At 43.2% G+C, this 24,561-nt stretch overlaps 1 protein-coding gene across 7 annotated transcripts in view; it reads left to right on the top strand.

Moving 5' to 3' along the window:
* The window catches only part of LOC142763602 (uncharacterized), a 122,345-nt gene that overhangs the window by 53,311 nt on the left and 44,473 nt on the right, over window positions 1-24,561 (top strand). For all 7 annotated transcript variants that reach the window (XM_075865154.1, XM_075865153.1, XM_075865155.1 and 4 more), the window contains 5 exons: window positions 1,775-1,826; window positions 1,944-2,020; window positions 3,723-3,924; window positions 10,784-10,881; window positions 14,458-14,671. In XM_075865154.1, coding sequence (XP_075721269.1) covers window positions 1,775-1,826; window positions 1,944-2,020; window positions 3,723-3,924; window positions 10,784-10,881; window positions 14,458-14,671 — 643 coding nt within the window. The remainder of the gene's footprint in view (window positions 1-1,774; window positions 1,827-1,943; window positions 2,021-3,722; window positions 3,925-10,783; window positions 10,882-14,457; window positions 14,672-24,561) is intronic.

The raw sequence follows: 24,561 nt of genomic DNA, 5'->3' as shown, positions 1-24,561 counted from the left end.
TCGACGGTGAAACAGCAGAAGACGTCCTTAAAAAATAGCCAATGGAGATGTTTCCGATGGAGACATTTCGGACGACGAAAAGGAGGAAGAGAATGAAGAGAACACAAAATTACGTTTTGTTTGAAAAACCATTAGCCTTTTAGTTAAGATCCTGCCGCCCGGTTCTTGGCCGATCCCCCTTTGTGGGTGTGCGCCAGACTATCAAGGATTATCATCGTCATCATCATCATCATCATCAGCTGAGCGTCAACAAGCCCCAGAAAAAGCGTGGGCCACCAAGCAGTGAGAACCCCCAGGTGATGAAAAGGAAGGCACCCAATGCGTCACCCCTGCCAGTGAGCACTCTTCGCTATGACGGCATCCAGCACTGGCCACAGCATATGAACATACCCAACGCACAACGCTGCAGGAGGGATGGATGCTCATGCAAGAGCCGCGAGTGTGACATTTTTCTTTGCCTGACATCGCAGAATGACTGCTTCTACCTCTTCCACACTAAATAGACTTTTCCTGGTAACTTCTCTCAACATTACTTTGAAAGAAGTTATTTTGAATTTAAATGGAAAGCGTGTTTTCTTCTTTGTCGCTTTTCACTAATATTACTGCTTTGAGGCGCAATGTCCACAAATGTGGACGCTGAGCAAAAATTGAACCAATAAACATATTTTGCATTTGTTTCGAGTTTCTTACTTTAATAGGCTTAAATATTGAAATTATGAACCAAAAAAAATTTTCACGTTGCCAGATTTAATTCGCGCCTGAAGGGGATATAATAAAAGGTTCATGCAAACCTTTACTAGGGAAGGAGAAATGTGGACATTTTCTCATCTATTACATATTTTGTATGCACTTCCTTATTAGTTTTCTGCATTGTACACTTTATTTGAAACATTGTGAACTTTATTGAAACATTGTGAAAATTATGGAAGTTTAGTAACAGAAAGAGGGAGAACAAAAGGCTAAAGGTTTTCGAGTTGTGTTACAGAACTTAAAATAAGCAACTTGCACATAAACTATATATATATATATTATATATTAGAAATCAGCATAAAAAGCTCTATAAACAGCTGAAGTTTTATTGCTCTAGAATGAACATTTAAAAAAATAGCCTTCAAGCAGCGTTTTTCCTTAATATCAAAATAAAATATCTTATTGGCGTAACACACTCTCAGAGCTGTCTCTGTATACAGGAAATTTGTATGGCAGAGTAAACTGTCTCCCGAAAGAAGGTGTCAGTACCCCTTTAAGGGGTTAAAGAATCCATCACTTAAAGAATCCATCAAGAGACCATCAGTCGAATTGGTCTAGGAGTTTAACATTTAATGGTAATTGTTGTTGTTTAACGTCCCAAAACCATCATATGATTGTGAGAGACGCCTTAGTGGAGGGCTGCGGAAATTGATCACCTGGGGTTCTTTATTGTGCACCTAAATCTAAGCACACTGGTTCAAGAATTTTAGCTTCCATAGAAAATTCAGCTGCTGCCGCCGAAAATATATCCCGCGACCTGCATGTCAACAGTCGAGGGCTTTAGCCCCTGGACCAGTGTGGCAGGTACGAGTTTAACATAGACCCGAACATGGTTTAGTGCGCACTGCCACAACTACTACTTCACACGTCTAAGATGCAGTCTTTTTCTTCTTCTTTAATGTAAAGAGGAGTGCACAGAGGAAAATTGCTTACTAAACATCTGGTTCAAGCGTAGGACATCTCTCTATTTCTGAGCGCATGTAATTGAATACTAAAGAAAATTTTCATGTTTCTTTTTGTTTAGTGGTTCCCGCTGTCCTAATGGTGAAAATTGCAGCAACAGACGATTTCAGAAGGTATGAGCAGAGAATATCTATTTTGTTGCTCTTGTGTGCCAAAGCAACAAATTTATTTTCCACATTTTGAATGCATCCCTTTTTTAATCATTCTGAAGCACGTTCTTTACATTGCAGAAAAGCTACATCAAGGTGGAAAAGTTTATGACTGAGAAAAAAGGCTGGGGTCTACGCACCTTGGAGACAGTCTCTTCGTAAGAATCCATGATTTTTGTACTTTTTTCTTATCACCTGGTTTTGCTGTGTTTTAGTGAGTGCCATTAGTTACGTAGAGTTGACCATGAGTGTATTAGTAGAAGTTATGGAAATTTGCCTTTTAATGTCTACATAAATTAAGCATTAGAGCAGGTTAGGTTCCCCACCAATTCTGCCGACCTCTATTCTTTTTCACATGAAACGGCACTAGAATATATACATTGCTGTACTTGAGCAGGAGTTGAGTAATCTTTAAAAGAATGGTATTTAAAATGTCTAAAGAGAGCCATCTCGTACATTTGCATACATCTCCTTCACTGTTTTACGTCGCCGCTTCTGTATATGATCCTGCTTTTGTTTATATTTTGTGCTTATTTTGTGGGCTTGCTGCTTCTGTATAAATGACCATGTGAACTAAGGGAACATTAAACTTAATTAAAACTAAATTTTCTTCCTGTGTGTGTATATCATGAAAAGCCCATGCATACTCCAAACACAGCGATAGCTGCTCCAAAAGCAGATTTTGCTGCTCCAACGGCTGCTCCAAAATGCTGGAAGGCATTCTCACCTTTGCAATTGTCATTGCCTCTGCCCACCAGTGTTGTGGGCATTCATTACACCAATTGAAGGAGACTGAACAGGGAGAGAAAAATTCTGTTTTAAAAATTTTTACACACTTTCTAGATAAACCGCTGCAAGGTTAGACACTTCAGATGCTACGCTTTTCATTGCGCAACAAAACGGAAAAGCAGTGAAGGACATTAGACAGTCCGTTTAATACACCGTAGCTGATATATGCTTTGGCACACGATAAAAGGATATGTAGACAATATGACTACAACAAGGCACAAATTTTGAGACATCATTCGTGCTGTATGTGGCCCTTTTATATGCATGCCAATTGATGCGACTACGCAGAGCTTTTCTTCAGAAAAATAAGCCCTGTTTTTGCAGGCGACTTGCTTAATAAGCCTGTTGCCAATCGTCGAAGCGTGTTCCCGATCGGCAGTCAACGTGCCTGGCGTGTAAAAGACCGGCAAAGAAAGTAGAAACACCTGATGTGGCAAACAAAGATGCGCTTCCATTGAGTTTAGAGTTCCAAATATGCCGTGTACACGTCAATATGCAAGAACATTTGAAATTTTCCGTGCTAAAAATTTTGGGTGCCCTATTTTTCCCAAATTTCAGGTCCAAAACAGCTTTAATCGGGCCCCATTTCTGCCACATTCATCATCTTAAATGTTTAAACCAGCGCTTTCTTCTGCATTGGTGGCTGTAGAAGAGCCTAAAAGGCAGCTTGTTTTCAATACAAGAGTGTGATGGCGTAGAAGGATTGAACGCCTGAAAGGGCTAAACGTCCTATTGCCAATTAGACGTTTAGTGTATTTGTCTTCGGGAAGCTTGAATAGTACAATTTCAGTGTGAATCGAATCTAAAAGCAAGCACTATTACAAAAATATTTGAAATTTTAAATATTTGCTCATCCCTGCACTTGTCCCATCCCCTTGCCTCCTCCAATTTTAACGTTGACCAAGCCGAATGGCTTTTTTGGGTGTTTAACTAAGACATTCATTTCCCCATATATATTTGCCTGTTCAATTGACACGAATCCGTGATCATCATTTATTGGCACGCTTGGCATTCTCGTAGCCATGGTTCCTTCGGCGTTTTGTTTCAGCTTTTTCGTTTTGTTTCATTCAGGGGCACATTTGTAATGGAATATGTGGGAGAAGTACTCACGCCAGAAGACTTCCGCAAGCGGGTCAAGCAGTATGCCCGGGACAACAACCAGCACTACTACTTCATGGCGCTACGTGCGGACGAGATCATTGATGCCACTCAGAAGGGCAATGTGTCGCGCTTCATCAATCACTCGTGCGACCCGAACTGCGAGACACAAAAGGTGCGTAGGCATTATTTCTCTTCGTATGGGGTTTTCGTGACCCTAGTCGTGTGAGTTGTGTTTGTGGCTGTATGCTTATTGCTAAACTGTTGTGCATCTGTAAAACGGTAGATCTTTCAGTAACGAGTTACTCTTGTAAATTGCATGTATAGCTTTACTCCGCAGTCAACGTTTATGCTTTCAGTTGCCTTCGACTTGATGCACTTGCATAACTTTAAAGGGCCACTAAAGCACCTACAATATTTTTTTCAAATGTTTCAAGTGAACACCCGCATCGTGTGCAGAATACCGTCATGATCAGCAATGCTACACGTGACAGCACTACGAGCCGACGGCGCGCCACAAATTTGAAACAACAGTCACTACTCCTCTCCGGGCCTTTCCGGCCTCTGTGTGATGCGCCGCACATTCGTGCTGCGGTTAGTCAAGCGATTGGTTAGTCTGCAAGCAGCTGTCCATGCTCCTGGCTATTCGTCGTGTTGCCCGCATGTTCTCCTAGGTGCACACAGACCGCACTTCCATACCACGCGAGAGTGGGGAAAGAGGGAAAGCTGACATTTAGGAAAATAAGTTGAGAAAATGGGGTGCGGAGTGCACGACAACTGTCTGTCATGTAAGGACATCTCAACCGATGCATTTATGGGGGAATGGGGATTTAAGGGACAGTGGGAGTGAAGAAAAGAAAGTACAGTCGAATCTCATTAATTCGAACACGCTTAATTCGAACTTCTGCTTGATTAGAATTCATGATAAGGTCCCGTCAAAGCTATGTGTATTTCAATGGGCAAAAACGCCCGGTAATTCGAATGCACAAGCACTTGCGACGGTCAATTCGAACATACCGCACTCGGAAAATGCTCTCAGCACCCCGCCCAATCCCGTGGCGGCACCTCCGACACCTCACCGCTGTGCGAAAAGGGAAAAAGAAAGGGAAAGAAAAGGCTGAGATGAAATTTTCGCTCTCTCTCAAATGCCGATCTGTGACGCGCCTTTGCCACACTTCTCCCTTTTCTGCCCCTGCCACTTAAAGACCCTTCTCCTTCCAACGCCATGCCCAAAGAGAGAAAGAGAAAAAAAAAAAGCTGTCGCAGAGTGCGGCTCTCTGTTACGCGCCTGTGCCATGCTTCTCCCTTTCTCGTCCCTGCCACTTAACCCTTCTCTTTTCAACGACGCGGCCCCTGTGCCATGCTTCTCCCTTTCTCGTCCCTGCCACTTAACCCTTCTCCTTTCAACGACGTGCGCAAAGAGAGAGAGAGAAAAAAAAAAAAAAAACTGCCGTGGAGTGTTGGTTTATCTCAAATGCCGATCTGCTTCTCTCCGCAGGGAGACGCTCCTCCTCCTTTCTTGTCACGTGCTGGCCACGCTGCGGCTTTGGCGCAGAAGGTAGTAGCGGAGATACAGTCGTTGTTGTCATCCTTAGAGAGTGTCGGCGCTGGACATTGCCGGGCGCAACTTATATTGCCAGGAGAATGCTGAAGCCGAAGTAGACATGCTTTGCAAGCTGTGTGCGAAATTCATTGACTCGCTGCAAGGCAAACGTGTGCAGACGCGCATCATCGATTACTTCCAACTAATGACTTATGTCCTGTGATTTGTGAATAAATGTAAGTCTTCTAAAACTTCCCCCTCGTGTGTTAGCTCAATACACATGCGCCACTGCATGGGGAGCCCTCTGTTTACTTAGGTTTCATTAATTCATCTTCTTTTAGTTCGACAAATTTTCGGGCCCCTTCGAGTTCGAATTATCGAGATTCGACTGTAAGGTAAAAGATGATATATGGGAGGAGAGTGAAAAAAATACAAAGTAAAAGAAAGTGTGTGTGTCAGAGAAAGAAGGGGAGTAAGTCAGGGAGGCAAAAAAAAAAAAAGAACTCCGGTGATGGGCAGAAAAACACCTGGAGGGGCGATTGGCAAGAGGGCAAACGGGTTTTGAGAGCGAGCGGAGGGCTGTGAAGGAAAGAGTGAAAGTAGCCATCGCCATTTTTTGATAATCAAACGAGCCTTACTCCGCTATCACGGCATCATTTTCGCACAATTTCCTCACCACAAGTGAATTTTGACCTCTGGGTGGTTTACGGGCTTTTTAATGTCAGTAGTGGCTGTTCTTGTACTACTCTGGCTAGTGGTTCACTTTGCAGTGCTGTAACAAAATGTACCCTAGCATAACAAAAGTGAGTCGTAAAAAATCGAAGTGCAACTGTATATGTGTGAATGTAACTCTTGCAAAGCAACATAAAGCCATATTTTGTGTCTGTTGCTAACTGTTGCAATGTGACCTAGGGCAATTTCACTCATTCTAAGAAAGAAATCAAGGGGGTCCCAGCTATTGTAGAGATGATGTTACTCGAAGACACTTTTTTTTAATATTCACTCTAGAGCAATGAAACTTGAGCTGTTTATGGAACTTTTTATGCTGATTTCAAATATATAATTAGTTTTCTTGCAAGTTGCATACTTACAGCTCTGCAACATGACAAAATTAAAACCTTAACCCTTTTCTCCCCCCTCTTTTCATCCCTAAACTTCCGTAATTTTTTACCATTCATTGTTCATAATGTTTCAAAGAAAGTGTAAAATTCAAATAACTAATTAGGAAGCACATACAAAATATGTAATAGGTGTGAAAAATAATAGACATGAAATGTCCATATTTCACCTACTCTAGTAAAGGTTTAGATACAATTTTTTATTATACAATAAAATATTGACATTTAAATTAGATAATTATATTTGTCATACTTAGGAAAAGAAAAACTTCGGGCAAAATTTCATGCAGATCCTAACACCAGAAGTGGCCGAAAAAGGAGGGGCACATGGAAAAAAATGGCAGAATTCATGTTTTGAGAAAAACGAGTTTTAAAGTTAAAATGGAGTTTTCATTTATGAAAAGATATCATTAAATCTGATGAAATTTGCACACCAAAAAGAACAATCCTTCTTGTAGTGGCCACTGCCACTAAAATACGTCAGCACCATGAGTTTGTCCTTCGCGGTTTTTTCGAGCTGACTCCTCACAGACATTTCGCTTCCAGACAGGGCCATGAAACGCTTGCCAAACTTCTGCTCCATCTGGCAGAGCCTTGTGCCAACTGCAAGCTAGGAAGAAGTTCGACAGGACTGCGAAATCTAAAACTGTCTAGTGTCATGCCATTTTGCGGCCATGTTTGTGCCACATACCGTCGTACATAATGGCAATGTCGTCCCCGCTAAGTTTACTCACTGCAAGCTCCTTGAGCCTCACAAGATTGGCGCTGACGTCATCCATTGCCGCATCACGAACTTTCCGGCTGACGGTTGTGAATGAGATTTGATGCATTGGCTTTTGCAAGCCAACAACTGCCGCAAATCAGACCAGCTGCTCGTAGCCTATTCCTACAGAATGCGCCACACAACGGCTTGCACGTGTGAGCAATGGCTTTTTTCATTCATATCGGAGATCATTACTCGAGAAAAGCATCGTTCAGCTGCCCTGCTCGACAAGACATGGACCCCGCAAATAGGCTTCACAGCACATACAGGTGCGCAGCGGCTAATGGCGGCGGTCCCCGATCCGTAACACGTGACAAGCCAGTCACGGCACTCGAAAAACACGCAGAAGCATGCTTCTTAGCAAGAGAAATTCATTAGCATTAGCGAGAGAAACTCGTTATTTGAAGAGTGAGACTCGATTCTTCGCCACATGCAATCGACAATGGGCATTATCGACGGCAAGGTGCTCGAAGACTGCACACTTTGAGCCTTTCAACAAGCACTTTGTGCTCTTTAGACACAATTTGAAAGCATTTCTAGTCAAGTCTCCACTTTTTTTTTTCTTTCAGGACAGTTTATCAGGACTAATTTTATCAAAACAGGCGAAAATAAAAAGTCTGTAATTTTGAAGAAAACTCTGGTTTTTCGACCCGCATCTCTCCTTAAATATCCTTCAATGTCTTTATGTGTATTTCAGCCCACTGATACCTAAACACAGGTATACATGGAGGATAATTAGACTGAATTGTTTATATCTGATGCCATAAAGAGTAGACAGCATGGGGCACTGTGTCATTCAAATTCGTGCTACAGTTGAGCCCGCTTATAACGAACCTGAGCGTGATGCGGCTTCTGTTCGCTGTATCCTGAAGTTCATAGTAAATGAAACACTGTTTTAAAATGTTTCCGATGAAATACAAAATCGTTTTTTCGCAAAAAAATCTTTAATGCACATGTTTCGAAAAACAGAAGTGATAAGGGTCGTCTCGAGTTTTTTTTTAAGCGGCAGCGTGCTCTTTGTCAAGGCCCTTGGCATATATTACAAGCTGCCTGAGGTTATCAATGTAGCCAATTGCAACAGGCACGCTCACAGGCACTGGTTCCAAAGTTTTGTCGTCATCATCATTCGAGTCCTCTAAGTCTCTCTTGCCGTGCACTTCATTCACAATGCCCTCATCCGTGCACGGTTCCGCAGAGTCTGCATCATATTGGCCGTAATGAAATCATCCCAGCAGATGTACCGCCATCCCATGTCGGAGTCGACAACGTGCTGCCCCAAATCGCCGCCGGAGTGGTCCTGTTCCGAAGCTTCAGGCTCGGCATGGAGTCCAACGTCAACGAAGTCGACCTCATGAGAACAGTTTCACACACATGTTTTCATTGCCTCTGCCCACAAAGCATTTACCATCACAGCTGAATGCAAGGACACCCGAAGTGGCAAGTTCGCTGACAGGCGGTCAACATCTATTAGCAAGCGCTACACAATCCGACGCCTATACTAAATATAATTAAGCAAATTACGCCTAAGCCAAGCGGTTGCAATTTTGATGTTGTGTTGAGCGGCAGGAAAATGTGCGGAAGGGATCCCGTTCGCCATCCTGACCACACACAAACGCCAACAGAGCAAGACACGCACGCATGAAATACTAGCCAGGACACATAAAACTGCTCTAAATCTGTGTCTAGCCAGAAAAGGATACGTCTTAATTCGAGCAATTGTGGCTGGCGTCGCGGAGCGGTGCAGACGGGCGAAGGGGTTGCGATAAAGAGGGGAAAGCAGACTTGCGAGACATGCGGAGAAGTTGTGATTATGTGAAAAGAGGGGAGCATACTGCGGGAAGGTGACCTTGAAGACCAATATACGCTGCAAGAAGGCAGGTTGGCTCCGTGAAGAAAAGGTCCATGAAATGCGCAACTCGCGTGTGGGAAAACTTGGGAAAGTGGCCTGCGGGCGCAGCGGTCGCAGAATCGCATTGTTGTGCTGGTGGGCTTGTATGGCCCTACCGACTTATTTGCGGTTTGTTCTCTGTGTAACAGACATTTTTAAGCTTCCGCATGCGTGCGGAGGGTATGCGTAGTAGAGGGCAAAGCAAGCAAGAACAGGACCTAAACATGGAACAAATCGCGAATTGTCAAAGTCGGCGAAGTAGCGTAAGCGTGTGCACTGGGACGATATGACACCGATCCAGACAAGACACAGAAGCAGACTATCGGGTACAGTCGGGGGCCGGCAGTGTTGTCAGGTGGCCCGGTCACCATAGGCCGGCGAAGCCTGTGATAGTGAAACAAGACCAGTGATCAAAACTGTAGGGAGACTAGTCAGCTGACCTGTCTTCGGAAAAATCGGTCTGAGAACATGGGCCTAGACATAGCTGGACAGTCTAACCAACTTGACTTGTTAGGCACTGTGAAGCAGTATTAGTCAAGTTTATAGGGAATCAAAGCTTACTGATAGTAAACAATGCCAAAAGCATTGCTATCAGGATGGTTTGCACTTTAGTGGGAGCTGTGGGTTCTACTATATTTAAGTGTTAAGATTGTACAAAATATCTGCATTACACTCTCCGAATAATGCTCATTAACGTAGCATACATATACAGCATAAACTAAATGGTAAGTGAAGTGTGTGCAGCTCTACTTGTTTATGGTATAAGGTGCTTTCAGTAGCCTGTGAGTGTTGTTTGAAAGCTATTCCTTGATAGCTCTCCACATAACATTAAAGGACTTAAAGGGAGAGGGATGTGGAATTGCTGCTGTCAGGTAGGCACCTATTGCTGAAAAAGAATTTTACTTGAAATGTGTCCTGAGCCGCACTTTGGGCTTGGCTACAAAACACATTATATGTGTTTAGAAGATGGACCTGTGGTCAGGTCTGCCGAATTTGATATCTGTGGGCAGTGCAGGTAGTTGACAAATAAAGTGCATAGTTGACCTCTTCCCACACATTCCTTTCGAACAGTAGATTATGGCTGTGAATCGATAGTTGTCAGTGTCAGTGACTGGATATTAGGCATGCTTCTTTGACATTCAGTGAATGCCCAGTTCCGGCTTCCATGGGCTGAATGTCTTGATCAGAGCACTTTTTTTTTTGCTGTTACTGGTCGTTGGCAAAAATCTGCATTTCGATATGTAGTACCAGTGTCGTGCTGTGTACTGCTAATGACGACTATGCCTTTATTGGTATCAAATTTGTTAAGTGATTGGCTTTCTCCTGCTCCTTTTGCAAAGGAGCTAATCATGATAAAAAAATTTGATCCTGATTAATCAGATTACGGTCTAAAGTGGCCATGTGACACCGGTATAAAAGTTGTGCTCTTCCAAGAGGACGCAACATGGGAGAATAGAACAGATAAACATTGCCTGTTGTAAATCTCATTTCATAAGGTCCTCAGAAAGTTACTTGGGCATTATAAATCTTACAAAGCACTTGACTCAATCGAAGGCATTTTTGAGAAATTTTTAAGAGGGTTCTATAAAAGGGGACATTAAGCACTCACTGGAGCTCAGTGAATGTTTGAACTTTGTTGACCTATCTTTTCTTCTCACCACAGCCCAAGCATGTGTTCTCTGAGTTATGTAGAAGCTTTAGAACACTTAATGTGGCTTGCAGTGGACAGTGAATGGTGAACTCAGGATTGGCTTCTTCACGAGACGACCACTGAGAGCTGGTGAAGAGTTGACCTTCGACTACCAGTTCCAAAGATATGGGTGTGTTCCAGTTTCTTATCATTTGCTTATTTATCACCTCCCACCATTTTTGTTCCAAGCCTTTTGGGTGCTACGTGTTTCACTAGGTGTATAACTTGTATTTGGCACTGCCATATTTACGCTGCTTAGAAAGAACAAATTAATGCTAATGCGTAATTTCTTGCCCTGAAGAATATGCTCTGCCAAGATCATTATAATGGGTACTATGGCAAAAGATCAGCGCCAGGCTTGTACATATTATGTACATATCAGCATTTCAAAAAGCACAGTGTTCTTATCTTCATATGACTTCGCCTCCAGCACAATGTTTCAGGACTGCAGTAAAGGCAATTCTCAATCCCATGCCGTCTGCTACCCGCTAAGCAACAGTGCAAGGCAAGAATAGTGCGACACGCTAAACATAATGGCTGCAAAGTTCTGCAGTTTGGCGTCTCTCATAATCATATGGTGGTTTTGGGACGTTAAACCCCACAAATCAATCAAGTTCTGCAGTTTAGCATGAAGCCAAAATTTGACACACAAAAAAAGCTAGAAAATCATGGAACTCGTTTTGACGCATTGATTTGCTTATACTAGGTTAGGCAAAAGTGTTTGGTTGTAATGAGTCTTGTCACGGGACACTGAAGTGAAACAGTGAGTCTGTTTAGACTGATAAATTGGTTTCTGTGAACTCTAATTAGTGTCATTAATTTCACCATCATAGACATATTAATAGAGAAGAAAATGAAGGTCAAAGTTGTATTTTTGAATTTCACGCTGAAACCTTTGAGTGTGTTGTTGCGGATTCCAAAGGGACTTGTCTGGCCTCCTTGGAGTCCCGTGTACTCAATTTTTACTGATGAGCAACTATGTAGGTCCTAGCAGATGCTATCAAACTGTAAGACATCATGGCAATTGGCGCGGAAATTTTGTGGTCCCGTTGCCAGCCGCATTTTGTTTTTGCACATTTTCTCGCTTAACACTCAACTTCTCACGGCAAGCGTCGTGATCTTGGAATTCAGAAAGAACAGTTTACTAACAATAGAGAGAGAGACAGAGAAGACTTTATTAATACACACAGTGGGCCGGCAGTTTGGGCTTGGTGGCTTCAAGTGGCGGCACTGAGTCCCCGGACTCTGGCGGCATCCCCGGCCTGCTGGACGGCCCAGAGCTGGGCGTTGAAATATCATTCTTCTCTTTAGTATTCCTTTAAAGTAGCTTCGGTGTACTTTTGGGTGTATTAGTTGTGAAGCATTTTGAGTTAGCTTTGTATAGAATAATACAGAATCAAGTTTTCTCGTCACTAGTTTGCTGCGTTGTGAAGGATGCTAGCTTTTGGATATCTACACTATAATACGGTCTGCTCTCATTGCAACAGATCGTCATAATCTGGCAAAATGTGTCCGTATCATCCGAAGTTCGTGATATCCTAAATCTGCTGGACAGGTGGGCTGGGAGGAGGGGATCGCACGTTGCTGCCTGACTATCATTTCGATTTCCCTCAGCACTGTAGAGCAGGCTTGTTCTGTCCATCCATGCTGAATGTATGCAACAGCATTACGAAAGGCTTCAATCTCCAGCAGACATTTACAAAATTGCGGTGCAAGCTCTAATTAATGAGCGAGTGGGGTTAGTCTCTGCACTGCAAGAAAGCATAGCCCGATAATTTACTTTACGCTATTTTAAGCACCCCCTTTGTTTTCACAATCGTGGTACTAAATGTTCAGGGGATGCTTAGATTCGAAAAATCGAAAAATGACTGCACATTCTTAACCACTTTTTGTGACAACATATCAACGAGGGTGATGTGAGAAATCGCATTTTAATTCGAAGACAATAAAAGGAAAAAGAGTCACACTGTGAACCCACCACTCATTTAGCAGGTCAGTCACTGTCACTGCCGCTTGTGTCCGTCGCTCCGCTCAAGTCCATCAAACCATTTAAACCGTCAATCTCGGTGTCCCGCAGCAGATTGTCTTCAGTGCCGTCCAAGTTGTTTGTGATGCAACACTTCTTGAATGACTTGGTGACTACGTTGACCTTGATACGTTGAAACTCGCGGACTTCCTCTAAGAGTTCGGTGTGTCGGCCCTGGTCCCGTGAACTTCTTGAGAGTCACGGTGCCCTTGAGAATCTAGATCCGCTGCTTCCTCTACCTGATGATGCGGGCTCGGTTCATACCGTATTTCGCAGCAGCACTGTGATTGCCATTGTTCTCGGCAAACTCTATCGCAGCTCACTTAAACTTCAAGTTGTAGGAAGCCCTCTTTACACTCATTCTGACCGATGTAGGGGCTGTCAAAAAACTGACAAAGAAACGTGCTCATGCCAGTGCAACTTGACCTGACTTAAGGTTTGGATTGGATTATCTGCCGACTCTTGGGCCGCCATGTCTTGTGTGAACCTAACAACATACCACATCGCGGTTTCCGAGATCGATAGTAGTGCGCGCTTGGCAAAGCTCGCAAAAAGTAAAAAAAAAAAGCAGGAGAGTTGCTTAGATTTGCAAACAAAATATTTTTCTAAATATTTCTAGTGAAAACTGGGGGTGCTTAGCATCTTGTAAATACGGTAGTTTTTAGCACGCTTTTTCAGCCACTTCTCTTTATCATCTTAGAATAAATTCTTTATTTTTGCAAATGGGAAGGCATATTTGCTTAAATTGGGTCTCTTATTGGCCGCTGGGAGCGGTTGCTGCCATGCAGTGTCAATGGCAGGCTGGATGGTCCGAAGTTGGTCTGGCAGTTCCAAACTGAGCAGCACCAAGGCCCTTCTCACATTAATATGCTAATTTTACAGTGAAACTCGCCTGCTTGGAGCACCAGAACGTACTGTAGGAGCATTGGCCTTGCTTCAAAAACTTTGGTCCCAGTGCCTAATGTTACTGCATTGAGTGACGAACATATAACACAATATACAAACAAAAACTTTTTATTTACACTTCACTTAAAAAAGAAGCTGTGATTACAGATTGGGGAGTACAATTGAGCAATGATGTAACCACTTTGTGCCGCATTTAAGTCGGCTGCAACACTTCTACCATCGGCATGACCGTGTTCTCAGACTGGCTTGGCTGGAGGCTTTACTTAGCCAGAAGCCACCAGCAGCAATTTAAAATAACCGTGGCATTAGCACGCAGAAAGTGGCATAGTCGAGGCTGTTGTTGGCCTGCGTCAACAGGGCAAAAGTGCACTTAATGATTACAAAGAAAAATTTTGCAAAATTCGTCTACTGTAGCCAATAGTCTACTGTATGGCAGTCTTTTCAAAGCGAACTTTGCTCCATTAATTTAACGCACAGACTAAAGTTAGGCTGAATAATGGGCCGTTGAATCACAAAGTTTGTTGTATGCAGGTATTTTATAACGAGCATAGACTATAACAAAAGGGGGGGGGGGTGAAGGAGAATGGTAGAGATTTACCATTTGTGCTTCGGTATAATTATATCAGCGCTTACTTTAAGCTCCCGACATTAGAATAACCATTCGAAACTATAGCTACCTCTTTAAACACGTTGTTTGAGTAAGCCGTGGCTTGTGGCACAAGCTGGAGTGCTTATCTGGGCATTGCCCATGCCTTTCAACCCCTCACTCTCCAGCAAAGAGGCGCAGCGCTGCCACTGTGAGTCTAGCAACTGCCGGGGCTACATTGGGGAGGACACGAAGATGACGCTCAAGTCTGGCCGCAGCCAGCTTCCGAAACGAACCAGCAGCAGCACCAGCAGCAGTACAAGCAGTACCAGCAGTAGCAGCACCAGTGCGTCCGCTAAGAGGGTCGAGGAGCGCAAGCGAGACACGGTGGAGGACTTGGCGGTGAGTCCGTGGCAGCACTCTACGTTTCTCTCCTCAACCTTGTCGAGGAAACTTCTTCAAAAACAGTGTAAACGTAGCAGAAGGAACGTAGAAAAACAGCCGACTCTCATCGAAGCTGCTAGGCTTCACATTGAAATCGCTGATTAAGGACATCTTTTTTTATTATCATTTCATTTTTAATGTTTTTTTCAAGCCTTAGTATTTCTACACAGGTCAAGTTTTGCATGCAGGCATATGCTGCAGAAAATGTTGGGCTATAATAACACAGATGTGAAGATATTTTTCTGTTATTGTGTTACACAGGCAGAAAAGTATGACGCGTTTGGCTTTTTGCTTAAGATCAACTTTGCATTAATCAATGCAAAAAAAAAAAAAAAACAGCGGTTCATGAGTCAATGTTTGCTGGATGAAAGGCCCATTGGTTAAATCTTTGCTCGTTGGTTAATAGAGGAAAAAAATGCAGTTGTACCAAGGCCTTATTGTTTATTTGCAGGACGGTAATTGTTAATTGTGCAATGGTATTAAACTTTATGATTTCCCTGAAGTGTAGGGTAGAGTTTCAAAATTATGTGGATCTAACACTCATGTTTATATATATATGTAGCGAAGCTTTTGTGAAGAGGTTCTTTCACTCTAATGAATTTTTTTGCTTACATGTTGCATGAGGTTCATCAGCTCATTAATGCTCATTACGCTTACATATAGACATAGACTGCAGGGGCAGTCGCATTCAAAAGTCTGGGTGCATTAAAAAAAAGCCTTAGCCTAATGTTGGATTTTTTTAACTATAATAATTTTTACAATTACTCGCAGTTGATTTGATGTGTGAGAAAGGTGAAAGTGCAAATTGTCAGCAATGCATTTGATCGCATTCATGGCAGCTCCAGTATCTGCAGCCCCGCCGCGGTGGTCTAGTGGCTAAGGTACTCAACTGCTGACCCGCAGGTCGCAGGTTCAAATCCCGGCAGCGCGGCTGCATTTCCGATGGAGGCGGAAATGTTGTAGGCCCGTGTGCTCAGATTTGGGTGCACGTTAAAGAACCCCAGGTGGTCGAAATTTCCGGAGCCCTCCACTACGGCGTCTCTCATAATCATATGGTGGTTTTGGGACGTTAAACTCCACATATCAATCAATCAATCCAGTATCTGCAGACTTTTGATGATGAAGCAGCCAGCATCTGATGCATGAGCCCATGTCTGACAAGTCAAATTTGACTGCCTGTGTGTGGCAGACTGCTTCATTACAATGACAAGGCCATTATTTGCTTTTGATGCATTTATTTCTGAAAGACTTTAGCAGCATTCCTTGAACTTTTGCGGAAGTAATTTTATTTTATTTTTTTATTTAGGGCATTCAACTGGCAAGATGTGTGAACATAATGCAACACAAATCGCATATTTTATGGGGCAGTGGTGTTCAGTTTTTTGAGCTAACATAGAAAAAAATAATCTCTGCATCATCAAGAAATGTGTCCAGCAATGCTTTTTCAATGATGGATGAAATATGGGTTCGTTTTGGATATTCACTGCCACAGTTTGCGATTATCATTGGGAAGTGTGATGTTACCATTTGTGCACTTCAGAGCATTTACGGGGCAACTTTTTCATCATGTTTTACCATACAGTGGAAACGAATTTCCATGGTATGTATGGTACAAACTTTTATATGAAACCTGGTTTGTGGTGCTGGTTATGGGCTCATTGATATAAAAGGCTTACCCTATACACAAAAATTAAACCTAGCATTCCAGATTCTTTTATGTGAATCAATTCATTGCCCCCATCTAGGAGTCCACCACTGTTGGGCAAGCATATAGTAGGCAGTAATTACATTATTATTTTTGTGTGGGGGAAAGTTCTACTTGTGATGGTTAAATATGAATTTCAATAATTTTACTGCCTTTAGTTTACTATTTTGTTGTTTTGGAACAGCATCTTATCGTATAAATGCACATCTAAAGAAGCAGCACTGCTTTGGACACGGACCTGCTTCCAAATAATAATAGAATATTGACACAATTGACATGAATGTGGATGTATTTTCTCAAGCTTTGGCGACTATGGATAACATGCAACTTTGTTTAAGCTTTGTGTTGGATGTGTTGTCTATTTTCTTGCTGCCTTTGGTGGCCTCAAATAAGGCTACTTGTATGAGTACTTGAGAACAGACTTGGAACTAGGCTCCATATATGACAGCTCCATATATGCAGGATGTGGTATTATCAGGGCACGTTTAATATGGCATTACTTATGTGGAGAACCGGTTGTGGTGCTAATTAAACTGTTGACTGGTAGCACAGACGGTGCATCACGCAGTATAACATCATCAGTTCAATGCTGCTGATAAGCTCGCATAGTTGGAATGAGCCAACGAAATCGCCTTCTTCCTTGCTGCCGAAAAGGATGAGTCTTCGTTGATTCAGATGCTTCTTCCAAGATATACCAGTGATGATTCTCATTCTTTCATGAATTTTCTTTTTATATACCAGTGATGATTCTCATTCATTCATGAATTTTTTTTTTCTGCTGTGTGTTGTGGTTTTATATCTTTATGGGACTGCTTTACTATCAAACTGCAGCAACTTTCCAAAAGGTGATGCTTTCTTTAGACAGCATTCTGCAGAAATGGAGATCTGGTTTCTGCAAAGCTTTAGAAATGAAGACGCAACATGCTGTAATGCCAAAATGGTAACACTTGAATTTTCATGTCTTCACATAAGTAAATAATTTGGCCTGGTAAGCTCAACTTACCACCTACCAGGGCACTTACGATGAATCCAGTCTCTGGCTGCCTCTCATGTGGATGCAGCTCAACAAGAGTGATTTGCCAACAGCACCTCTGCGATTTCGTCTACCAGATATGCAGTAATACTTTGCGCAGGGCACAACAAACACACGCTACACTACTGTTTCAAGAAACACCAAGCTTCACAGAGGTGGTTGTATGGTGCCTTGTATATCTCCGAGTGCCCCGTCGCAGTGGTCTAGTGGCCTAGGTACTCGCCGCTGACCCGGAAATCGCGGGATTGAATCCCGGCTGCGGCGGCTGCATTTTCAATGGAGGCGAAAATGTTGTAGGCTCGCGTGCCCTGATTTGTGTGCACGTTAAAGGGTGGTCGAAATTTCCGGAGCCCTCCATTACGGCGTATCTTATAATCATATGGTGGTTTTGGGACGTTGAACCCCCACTTATCAATCAATCAGTGCATATCTCTGAGTTGGAACTTTCAGATTTGCTATCCCATAGTTATGAATCATACATCACAGATGTGGCTTTTATTCATGCTTAAAGAGACACTAAAGGCAAATAACAATTTTTGAAAGCTCAATATGTGACTATGGCAATATTATCAACAGCAGTGCACTATTTACTGAGAAATTAAGATAAATGTGTCACATGACGGGCCCCATGAGTGGGATATTTTGGAAATGATCCCGATGATGTGAAAATGGCCGACTACAATTGATCACTCGTAATCAAACTAGCTGCAATAAAAAAGAACCTTCCGTGCACCAAGACGCATAATAAAATGCTGCTTGTTCATTTTTGCTTGACTTGAAAAAAAAAACAGGAACCTTTTGGCGTTACTATGGGGAATGGTGCGGGTGGCTCAAGAATTCAGTTTGTGCCTGGTTATGCTGGATGGGTGGTGCCATTTAGCAGAGCCCAGTCGAACCAAGCAAACAGAACCATGGCCTCAGAGATGGCAGAATATTGTTCAATGGCTGTCGTTGCTGTTGTGGCTATTGCTACTTTTGCTTTTCTGCTACTAGTGTTGGTGGCCGCACAGCAAAGCCATGCAGTGCTGTGCACAGCAACAGCGTTGTGGGACGGACCACTTTCAGGCGGGGGTTTCGAATTGCGCTAACGTGATGCAGACCACAGAAACATAACTTTATTTAAAAAAAAAGGCACTTCCTTGACACGAAAGTAGCACTACTAGGTTTTTCGACTGCAATATGAGCAGTCAACGTTGACTTCATATTTACCTTTAGTGTCTCTTTTATTAAAAGTAGGGAAAATAATCCCTGGTGCACAGGTGTGCACCAGGGATTATTTCATCGTTGTCATGGGCGTCCAATAAATAACGATAATAATACTAAACCAGCCATGAAAAAAATTCTGGAAACATTGGTGAAGGAGCATGGTCCTCACTGTGATTTCGTCTAGCTTCATTTTGGTGGTCAACTGCATATCAATCACACATGGCAAAATGCAACGTTTTTAACATGTTGAGTAACTGTGTTCAGAGCACTCTGCAACATGGCTGATGGGATGATGCTCTCCCTTTCTGGCAGTATGGTAACAAGACAGTTTGACTTTTTCCAACTACTTCATAAATAGTACAAACTCAAAAATTTTTTGAATTTGGTTTTTCAGCACACTCATTTTCCAATGTAAACATGGCGTCCATGATGTAGTGGGTCAGTATAGAGCCACACACATACTGTATAATAATATGTCACCGAAATGTACACTGAAGAATCGAAATGTTTTTATATTCATATTTGTTCTGTAAATAATTTTCTAAACGTGTTAACAATGCGAGCGAGCAAGACCGAGATTAGTCACACGCTGCCGCTCTATTTGCAGAAGAACAACACAAATGTGGGGAAGCCTTGCCTCCTCAGCCTTCACTTCATTGTCAAGTGGTCACAAAGTGCAGACTCAGCGCTTTACAACTTTCTGTGTTGAGCCAAAATTCGCAATGAAACATAGGGAAAGGCCCTTTAAGAGTCTGGGGATGGATGAAGTCTATGCGAAAGGCGTGCAAACGTTATGCATGTGACAGGTCATAGATTCCCAACACTTCTGTGGCTTGTCATGCCGGCACATGGTTCAAAAGCAATGATAAGTTATTAACTTGGGTCTTGCAGAGTTTGAAGTATAATACAGTCAGATGGATTTGGTTGCAAGGAATTCGCACATTTAGCAAGCCAAACCATGGTGTTAGTCAAAATACACACCCTTTTCAAATGTTTCTGTTCAAGCTCCTTTTACTAAATATATGAATTTTTTTTATACTGATGCCAAACTGGGACTGTGGCAGGTTTAACATTTAACTAATTGGTGCAGTCTTGCTTCACTAACAAAACATTGCTGAAAAAAGGCAGTGTTTGTTATATTTCGTATCAAGTCTAGCACTTTTTTAAAGCAATTTCACGCTCATGTTTATCACTCGGTTTTTTCTTTAGCCGTGGCTCACCTGTACTCTTGTCCATCCATTTCAATTAGTTTTCGCAGCATGTTGGAAGTGCCTGCTTTTTTATTAGCTACATGAATAAGTGCTGCATATGTTCAATAATATGCTCCCTAATATTTTGATGGGTGGGGATGGCTCATCGTTATCATGGGCATCTGCACACTCGTCTCACTTCTGAATTGTCACTGCTTTCGACCAGAGGGAAATGATTTAGGACCTATTTATTCAGTCTTGGTTAGCGGAACACCGCAGAGTATTTAAAAGGCTAACCTCAGAAGCTAGTTATGAGAGTTGTCAGTGCATGGTGTAGACATAAGTTGTGCCATTTTCACTTGCCTGTTCAAGCAGCATACTATTGCGTACAGAGGCCACAAGTAGTTTGGCAAAGGTTGGGAACTTACCTGACATAAGAGAGACTAGCTCAGATAGAAGTCATGTCCCGAGGGCCCGCCCTAACTCGGCGCTTCTCTTGCAGCCTCCGGCTGTCTGGTCAATAAACTGCCTGGGCCATCACGAACGGATATGTGACCGCTTGAGCTTCACTATTGGCACGCTCGGCCGAGGTAAATAGATTACTCGATCCACTACCTTCCGCTTGTTGATCCACTGCACACACACCACTGCCCACACAATGCGGAAACAAATTACGCTTCCCTTCAACGCGGCTGCAATGGCATCTGCTGACACGAAGCAACTTGGATGCATGACAGAAACTCGTCTGTGGCACGCTTGTGCAACTTCTTCCTGCTTGTCCTCTGCGACACAACGCAAACATCTACACAACACCTGAAACTTTGCCAGGAGACCAGCCGGCCTGTCACATTCCAACATGCTCGGAAACGCCATTTGTTTCACTCTAGTCTGTGTGTGACCACTTGCAAAACCAGCAAGGCATTGCGGCATGTTGTTGCAACCATTGACATCAGTTGAAACTCGTGATGATATTTTGGAGGCATATTCATTGGCCTGTCCATTTTGTAGGGTGCAAAGGAGTTTTGGCGTCTTCACCCACATGTGTAAAAAGTGGAAACATACCGTGGTTGTTCGACCGAATCTCAGCCGCCATGGCTGCATTTTTGGTGGAGGCGAAAATTCTTGTGGCCCGTATGTTCAGACGTTCGCAGAGCTCTCTACTATGATATTTCTCATAATAGTTTTTGGTTTTTTGGACATGAAATCCCAGCAATTATCATTATATATATGTTTTCGTTAAGTATTAGTTATGAACGATAACTTATGAAGTGCTGTCAATTTTTTTAGAGCTCCAATAAAGGGAAAGTTCACTACGCATAACTGATTACTGCGCCCATAAGTGTCTTACATCCACTATCCAGGAGGAGAGGGAGACAATGGAAAAAGTCTTGCATGCAGGAGTAGCAGGAAGCCGCACAGAAAACTTGTACAAGTTCTTGCAAAAAAATCTGCACAGTGAAAGAAAAACATTTGTCCACCAATCGAAATCGAAGCAGTGCTTCTTCACAGTAGTGTTTATACCATACAAAGCAATAGCAGCCAAAAATGTGAAAGCAGCTTTGAGAGAAGCCTTCCACGCTTCTAAAGGGCCCGTAAACCATTCATAGGTTGAAATTCAGTTGTGGTGGGGAAATTGTGCACGAGTGTACGACAAACACGAAGCCGTGAGAATTTTTCGAAACAGTGCAGTAACAGCGGAGTTAGATGCGTTTGGTTATTGAAACCATGATGACCACCCTTTCGCTCTCTCCTGCGCTTCCTTTCGTTGGCATCGTCTCCCACGCCGCTTTGCCCTGTCACAGAGCGCCCCTTTAATCTCGCGTGGCATACATCATCGCTGACACGCTGCTTGAAACACTTGCCGCGACTCCGGCCGTCGATTTCGTCAGTTGCGTGCTTGTTGGCGAACCGTGGCTGCCGTAATCGTGCGAGTATGGAACGTGCGTTGCGCGCACGCCTTCAAAAGATTGCCAACGCGATGAACCCGTGCGGGAACACGCCATGCCCCGCACATGCTATATGCACGCGGACAACACGACGAACAACAAGCAGCGCAGACAGCTGCTTGCAGACTGACCGGACTTCGTAGGCTGCTGGCTGCTCGACCAGTCACAGCATATTTGGCATATTTGGCTCTGCGCGTAAGAGATGTGGCATGGCGCGTCATGCGAAGGCCCGAAAGTCCCAGAAAGAGGGAGGGGTTGTTTCTTGAAGCGACGGTATTCTGCACACGATGCGCGTGTTTACTTGAAATGCTTGAAAAATTATCGGAGTTGGTTTATGAGCCCTTTAGAGATAAGCGGGAGACAAAGCAATGTCACCTTATGTTTAAAAAGTATATCAAATATTGTTTTTTCTCTTTTTCAAGGTTGATAACAAATTATCCAAATTGCTAGGTATTTGTCAAAAAGGTAGGATTGAGTGAAGGCTCGTTTTTTTTTTTTTTTAAGATAGAGCCTAATTAAACAAGCAGACAAAGCTAAGGAAGGTATTGGAGGACACTATTTGCATGTTTTAGCTGTAGTGTAGTGACTATGACGTACCATATTTACCCCCATAATTTGCGCCCCCCTAATATTTGGCAGCTTTGCTAAAAAAAAATTATTTGCTCGCATATTTTGCGAGCCCGCGCACGAAGAGACTTTCCATTGCTTTGAACGGGCGCGCACCTTGCTGAGCAGACAAGCGCAGTCAAACGGGCTGCGAGTATACAGCCTATTCTTCCAAGTAGTTTTCCCGTACTAGGGTCCCTAGAATACAGTGAACGAACACTCAAACCTAGCTGGTGATGGGTCGGCGGAACTGCTCGAGCATTTGCCTCCCTCTACCGCCTTAAGAATGCACGCTCGCGTCACAGCACGGACAACTTTCTGCATCAGAGGTGTGCGAGCTCTAAGACCTGTCGCACTAACCATTCCCTTTGTTTTCCGAGTCCGCGCTGCAACGCACACTTGGTCGATTTTTGAAGTTTAGGTTTCGGCATCCGGTCGATGTGTTTTGCAATGTGCTAAAGTAATTATATATACAGCAAAATTGAAGCTCACTGTTGTAAATATTACAGAAGAAAACGGGAACCGTGCCACTGCAAAACCTTCAGGTGATGTACTTCAACATGCGACGATCAGCGCGATCGGTACATGAGAAAGCAGAAGAGTGCGCGCCTTCTAATGCAAGTTTCCTGTCACTGATGAAAGCCTTTTCAATTATGTGCGAACGCTTAAGTCACCTGGTACCGCATTGTCGTGGGACCTAGTTTCTCACTCTATTGTTGTGAAGAGCTTTGAGAAAATGGGGCATTCGAACGCACTCGACAAAACAAAGTATGATGCGCTTTTGGAGGGCGGTGGCAGCGGCCGCGACGATGACTCCCAATTGGACTTCGCGATCAACGAGTCCCACTAGATCGAGTGTGACCGAATCTGACTGGTTATAGTACGTGCTAAATCTTCTGAATTAACAAGTACACTTCGTTTTTGCTTCAAATATTTTAGACATATATATTGCGCGCGTTACGACTGTGACAAAATATTTTGTACGCTATCGTACGCCTGCGCGAACTCCCCACGTAATTTGTGCACCCCCTTCTCTGGGCCCCAAAATCACGAAGAAAAGTGTGCAAATTATACGAGTAAGTACGGTTAAAGGATTTAAAGTGGTGGAAAAAAAATTTAGCTTAGGTGGAGGCTTGACCTGTAGCCTTCTTATAACGCAACCAACTCATAATGAACCTGTAGCAGGGTTCGTACAGGTCCTTGAAATCCTTGAAAACCTTGAATTTCAACAATGCATTTTCAAGGCCCTTGAAATTCCTAGAATTCTTTGCCATCTTTGAAAATCCTTGAATTACCTGAGCAGTTCACTCTCATATCGACATGGCGACCTCCTAAATGTGGTACATCGGTGTGTTAACCTGTCAAACTTCTTATTTCTGAAGCAGTAATGCGACGTGGGTGCACATGATCCCATTTTACAAAAGTGCATTTGAAAAATGTGATAGCAAGAAATTAGAACGTCACACGAAGAAGGCCGAGCAACTCCCTAAATGCAGCGCGTCGCTCAAGCACGAAGGACGCACGGAAAGAAAGCGCAAAGGACGAGTGCTGATGAACATCTGTCATAGCTCGACACTGGAAGAATGCTGCTAAAACAAACCAAGAATAATGCCAGAAAAAATACACATGTTCCCAGGATGAGTGCAAATTAACCACTGTCCCAATTGTTGCTTCTTAGTTGTTGAACAACGTGCTGCGATTGTCAACTATGCACAAGCTGACACTCTTGATGGAATGGTGCCATCAAATTTCAAGGCAAGCACCATGTGGGTTTAATATATTTTAAGTCACTTCCCAAGTGTATCTAACTGCTCATTCTTTTAATCGAGAGCTATCGAGAGCGCGTTCAGCGTTGACGCAGCTCTACAGGAAGGGCAACAAAAATTCTAGTGATGTCACACCAGATCTGTAGTCAGCTGAGTGACCTCCGGACTTCCACCCCGTACATACTGGCAAAGCATCACGGCTGCTGCAAGTAGCAGCGAGTTTGCTTTGCAGGTGCTTGTGTGGCACATGTGTGCTGACGGGCACAGAGCATGACGCGTGCAAAGCTTTGTGATCACGTGACTAAGTCAGCTACACTGTTATGTACCTGCGCAACTGGGTCCTTACAAACATTAACTGAAGATTGTACACATCAAAAAGGTGACAAATTATATAGT

This window comes from Rhipicephalus microplus, chromosome 1, assembly GCF_043290135.1.
Source record: "Rhipicephalus microplus isolate Deutch F79 chromosome 1, USDA_Rmic, whole genome shotgun sequence".
NCBI lineage: Eukaryota > Metazoa > Arthropoda > Arachnida > Ixodida > Ixodidae > Rhipicephalus > Rhipicephalus microplus.
Note: the sequence above shows the minus strand (reverse complement) of the source record. Positions and strands in the feature narration are given on the sequence as shown.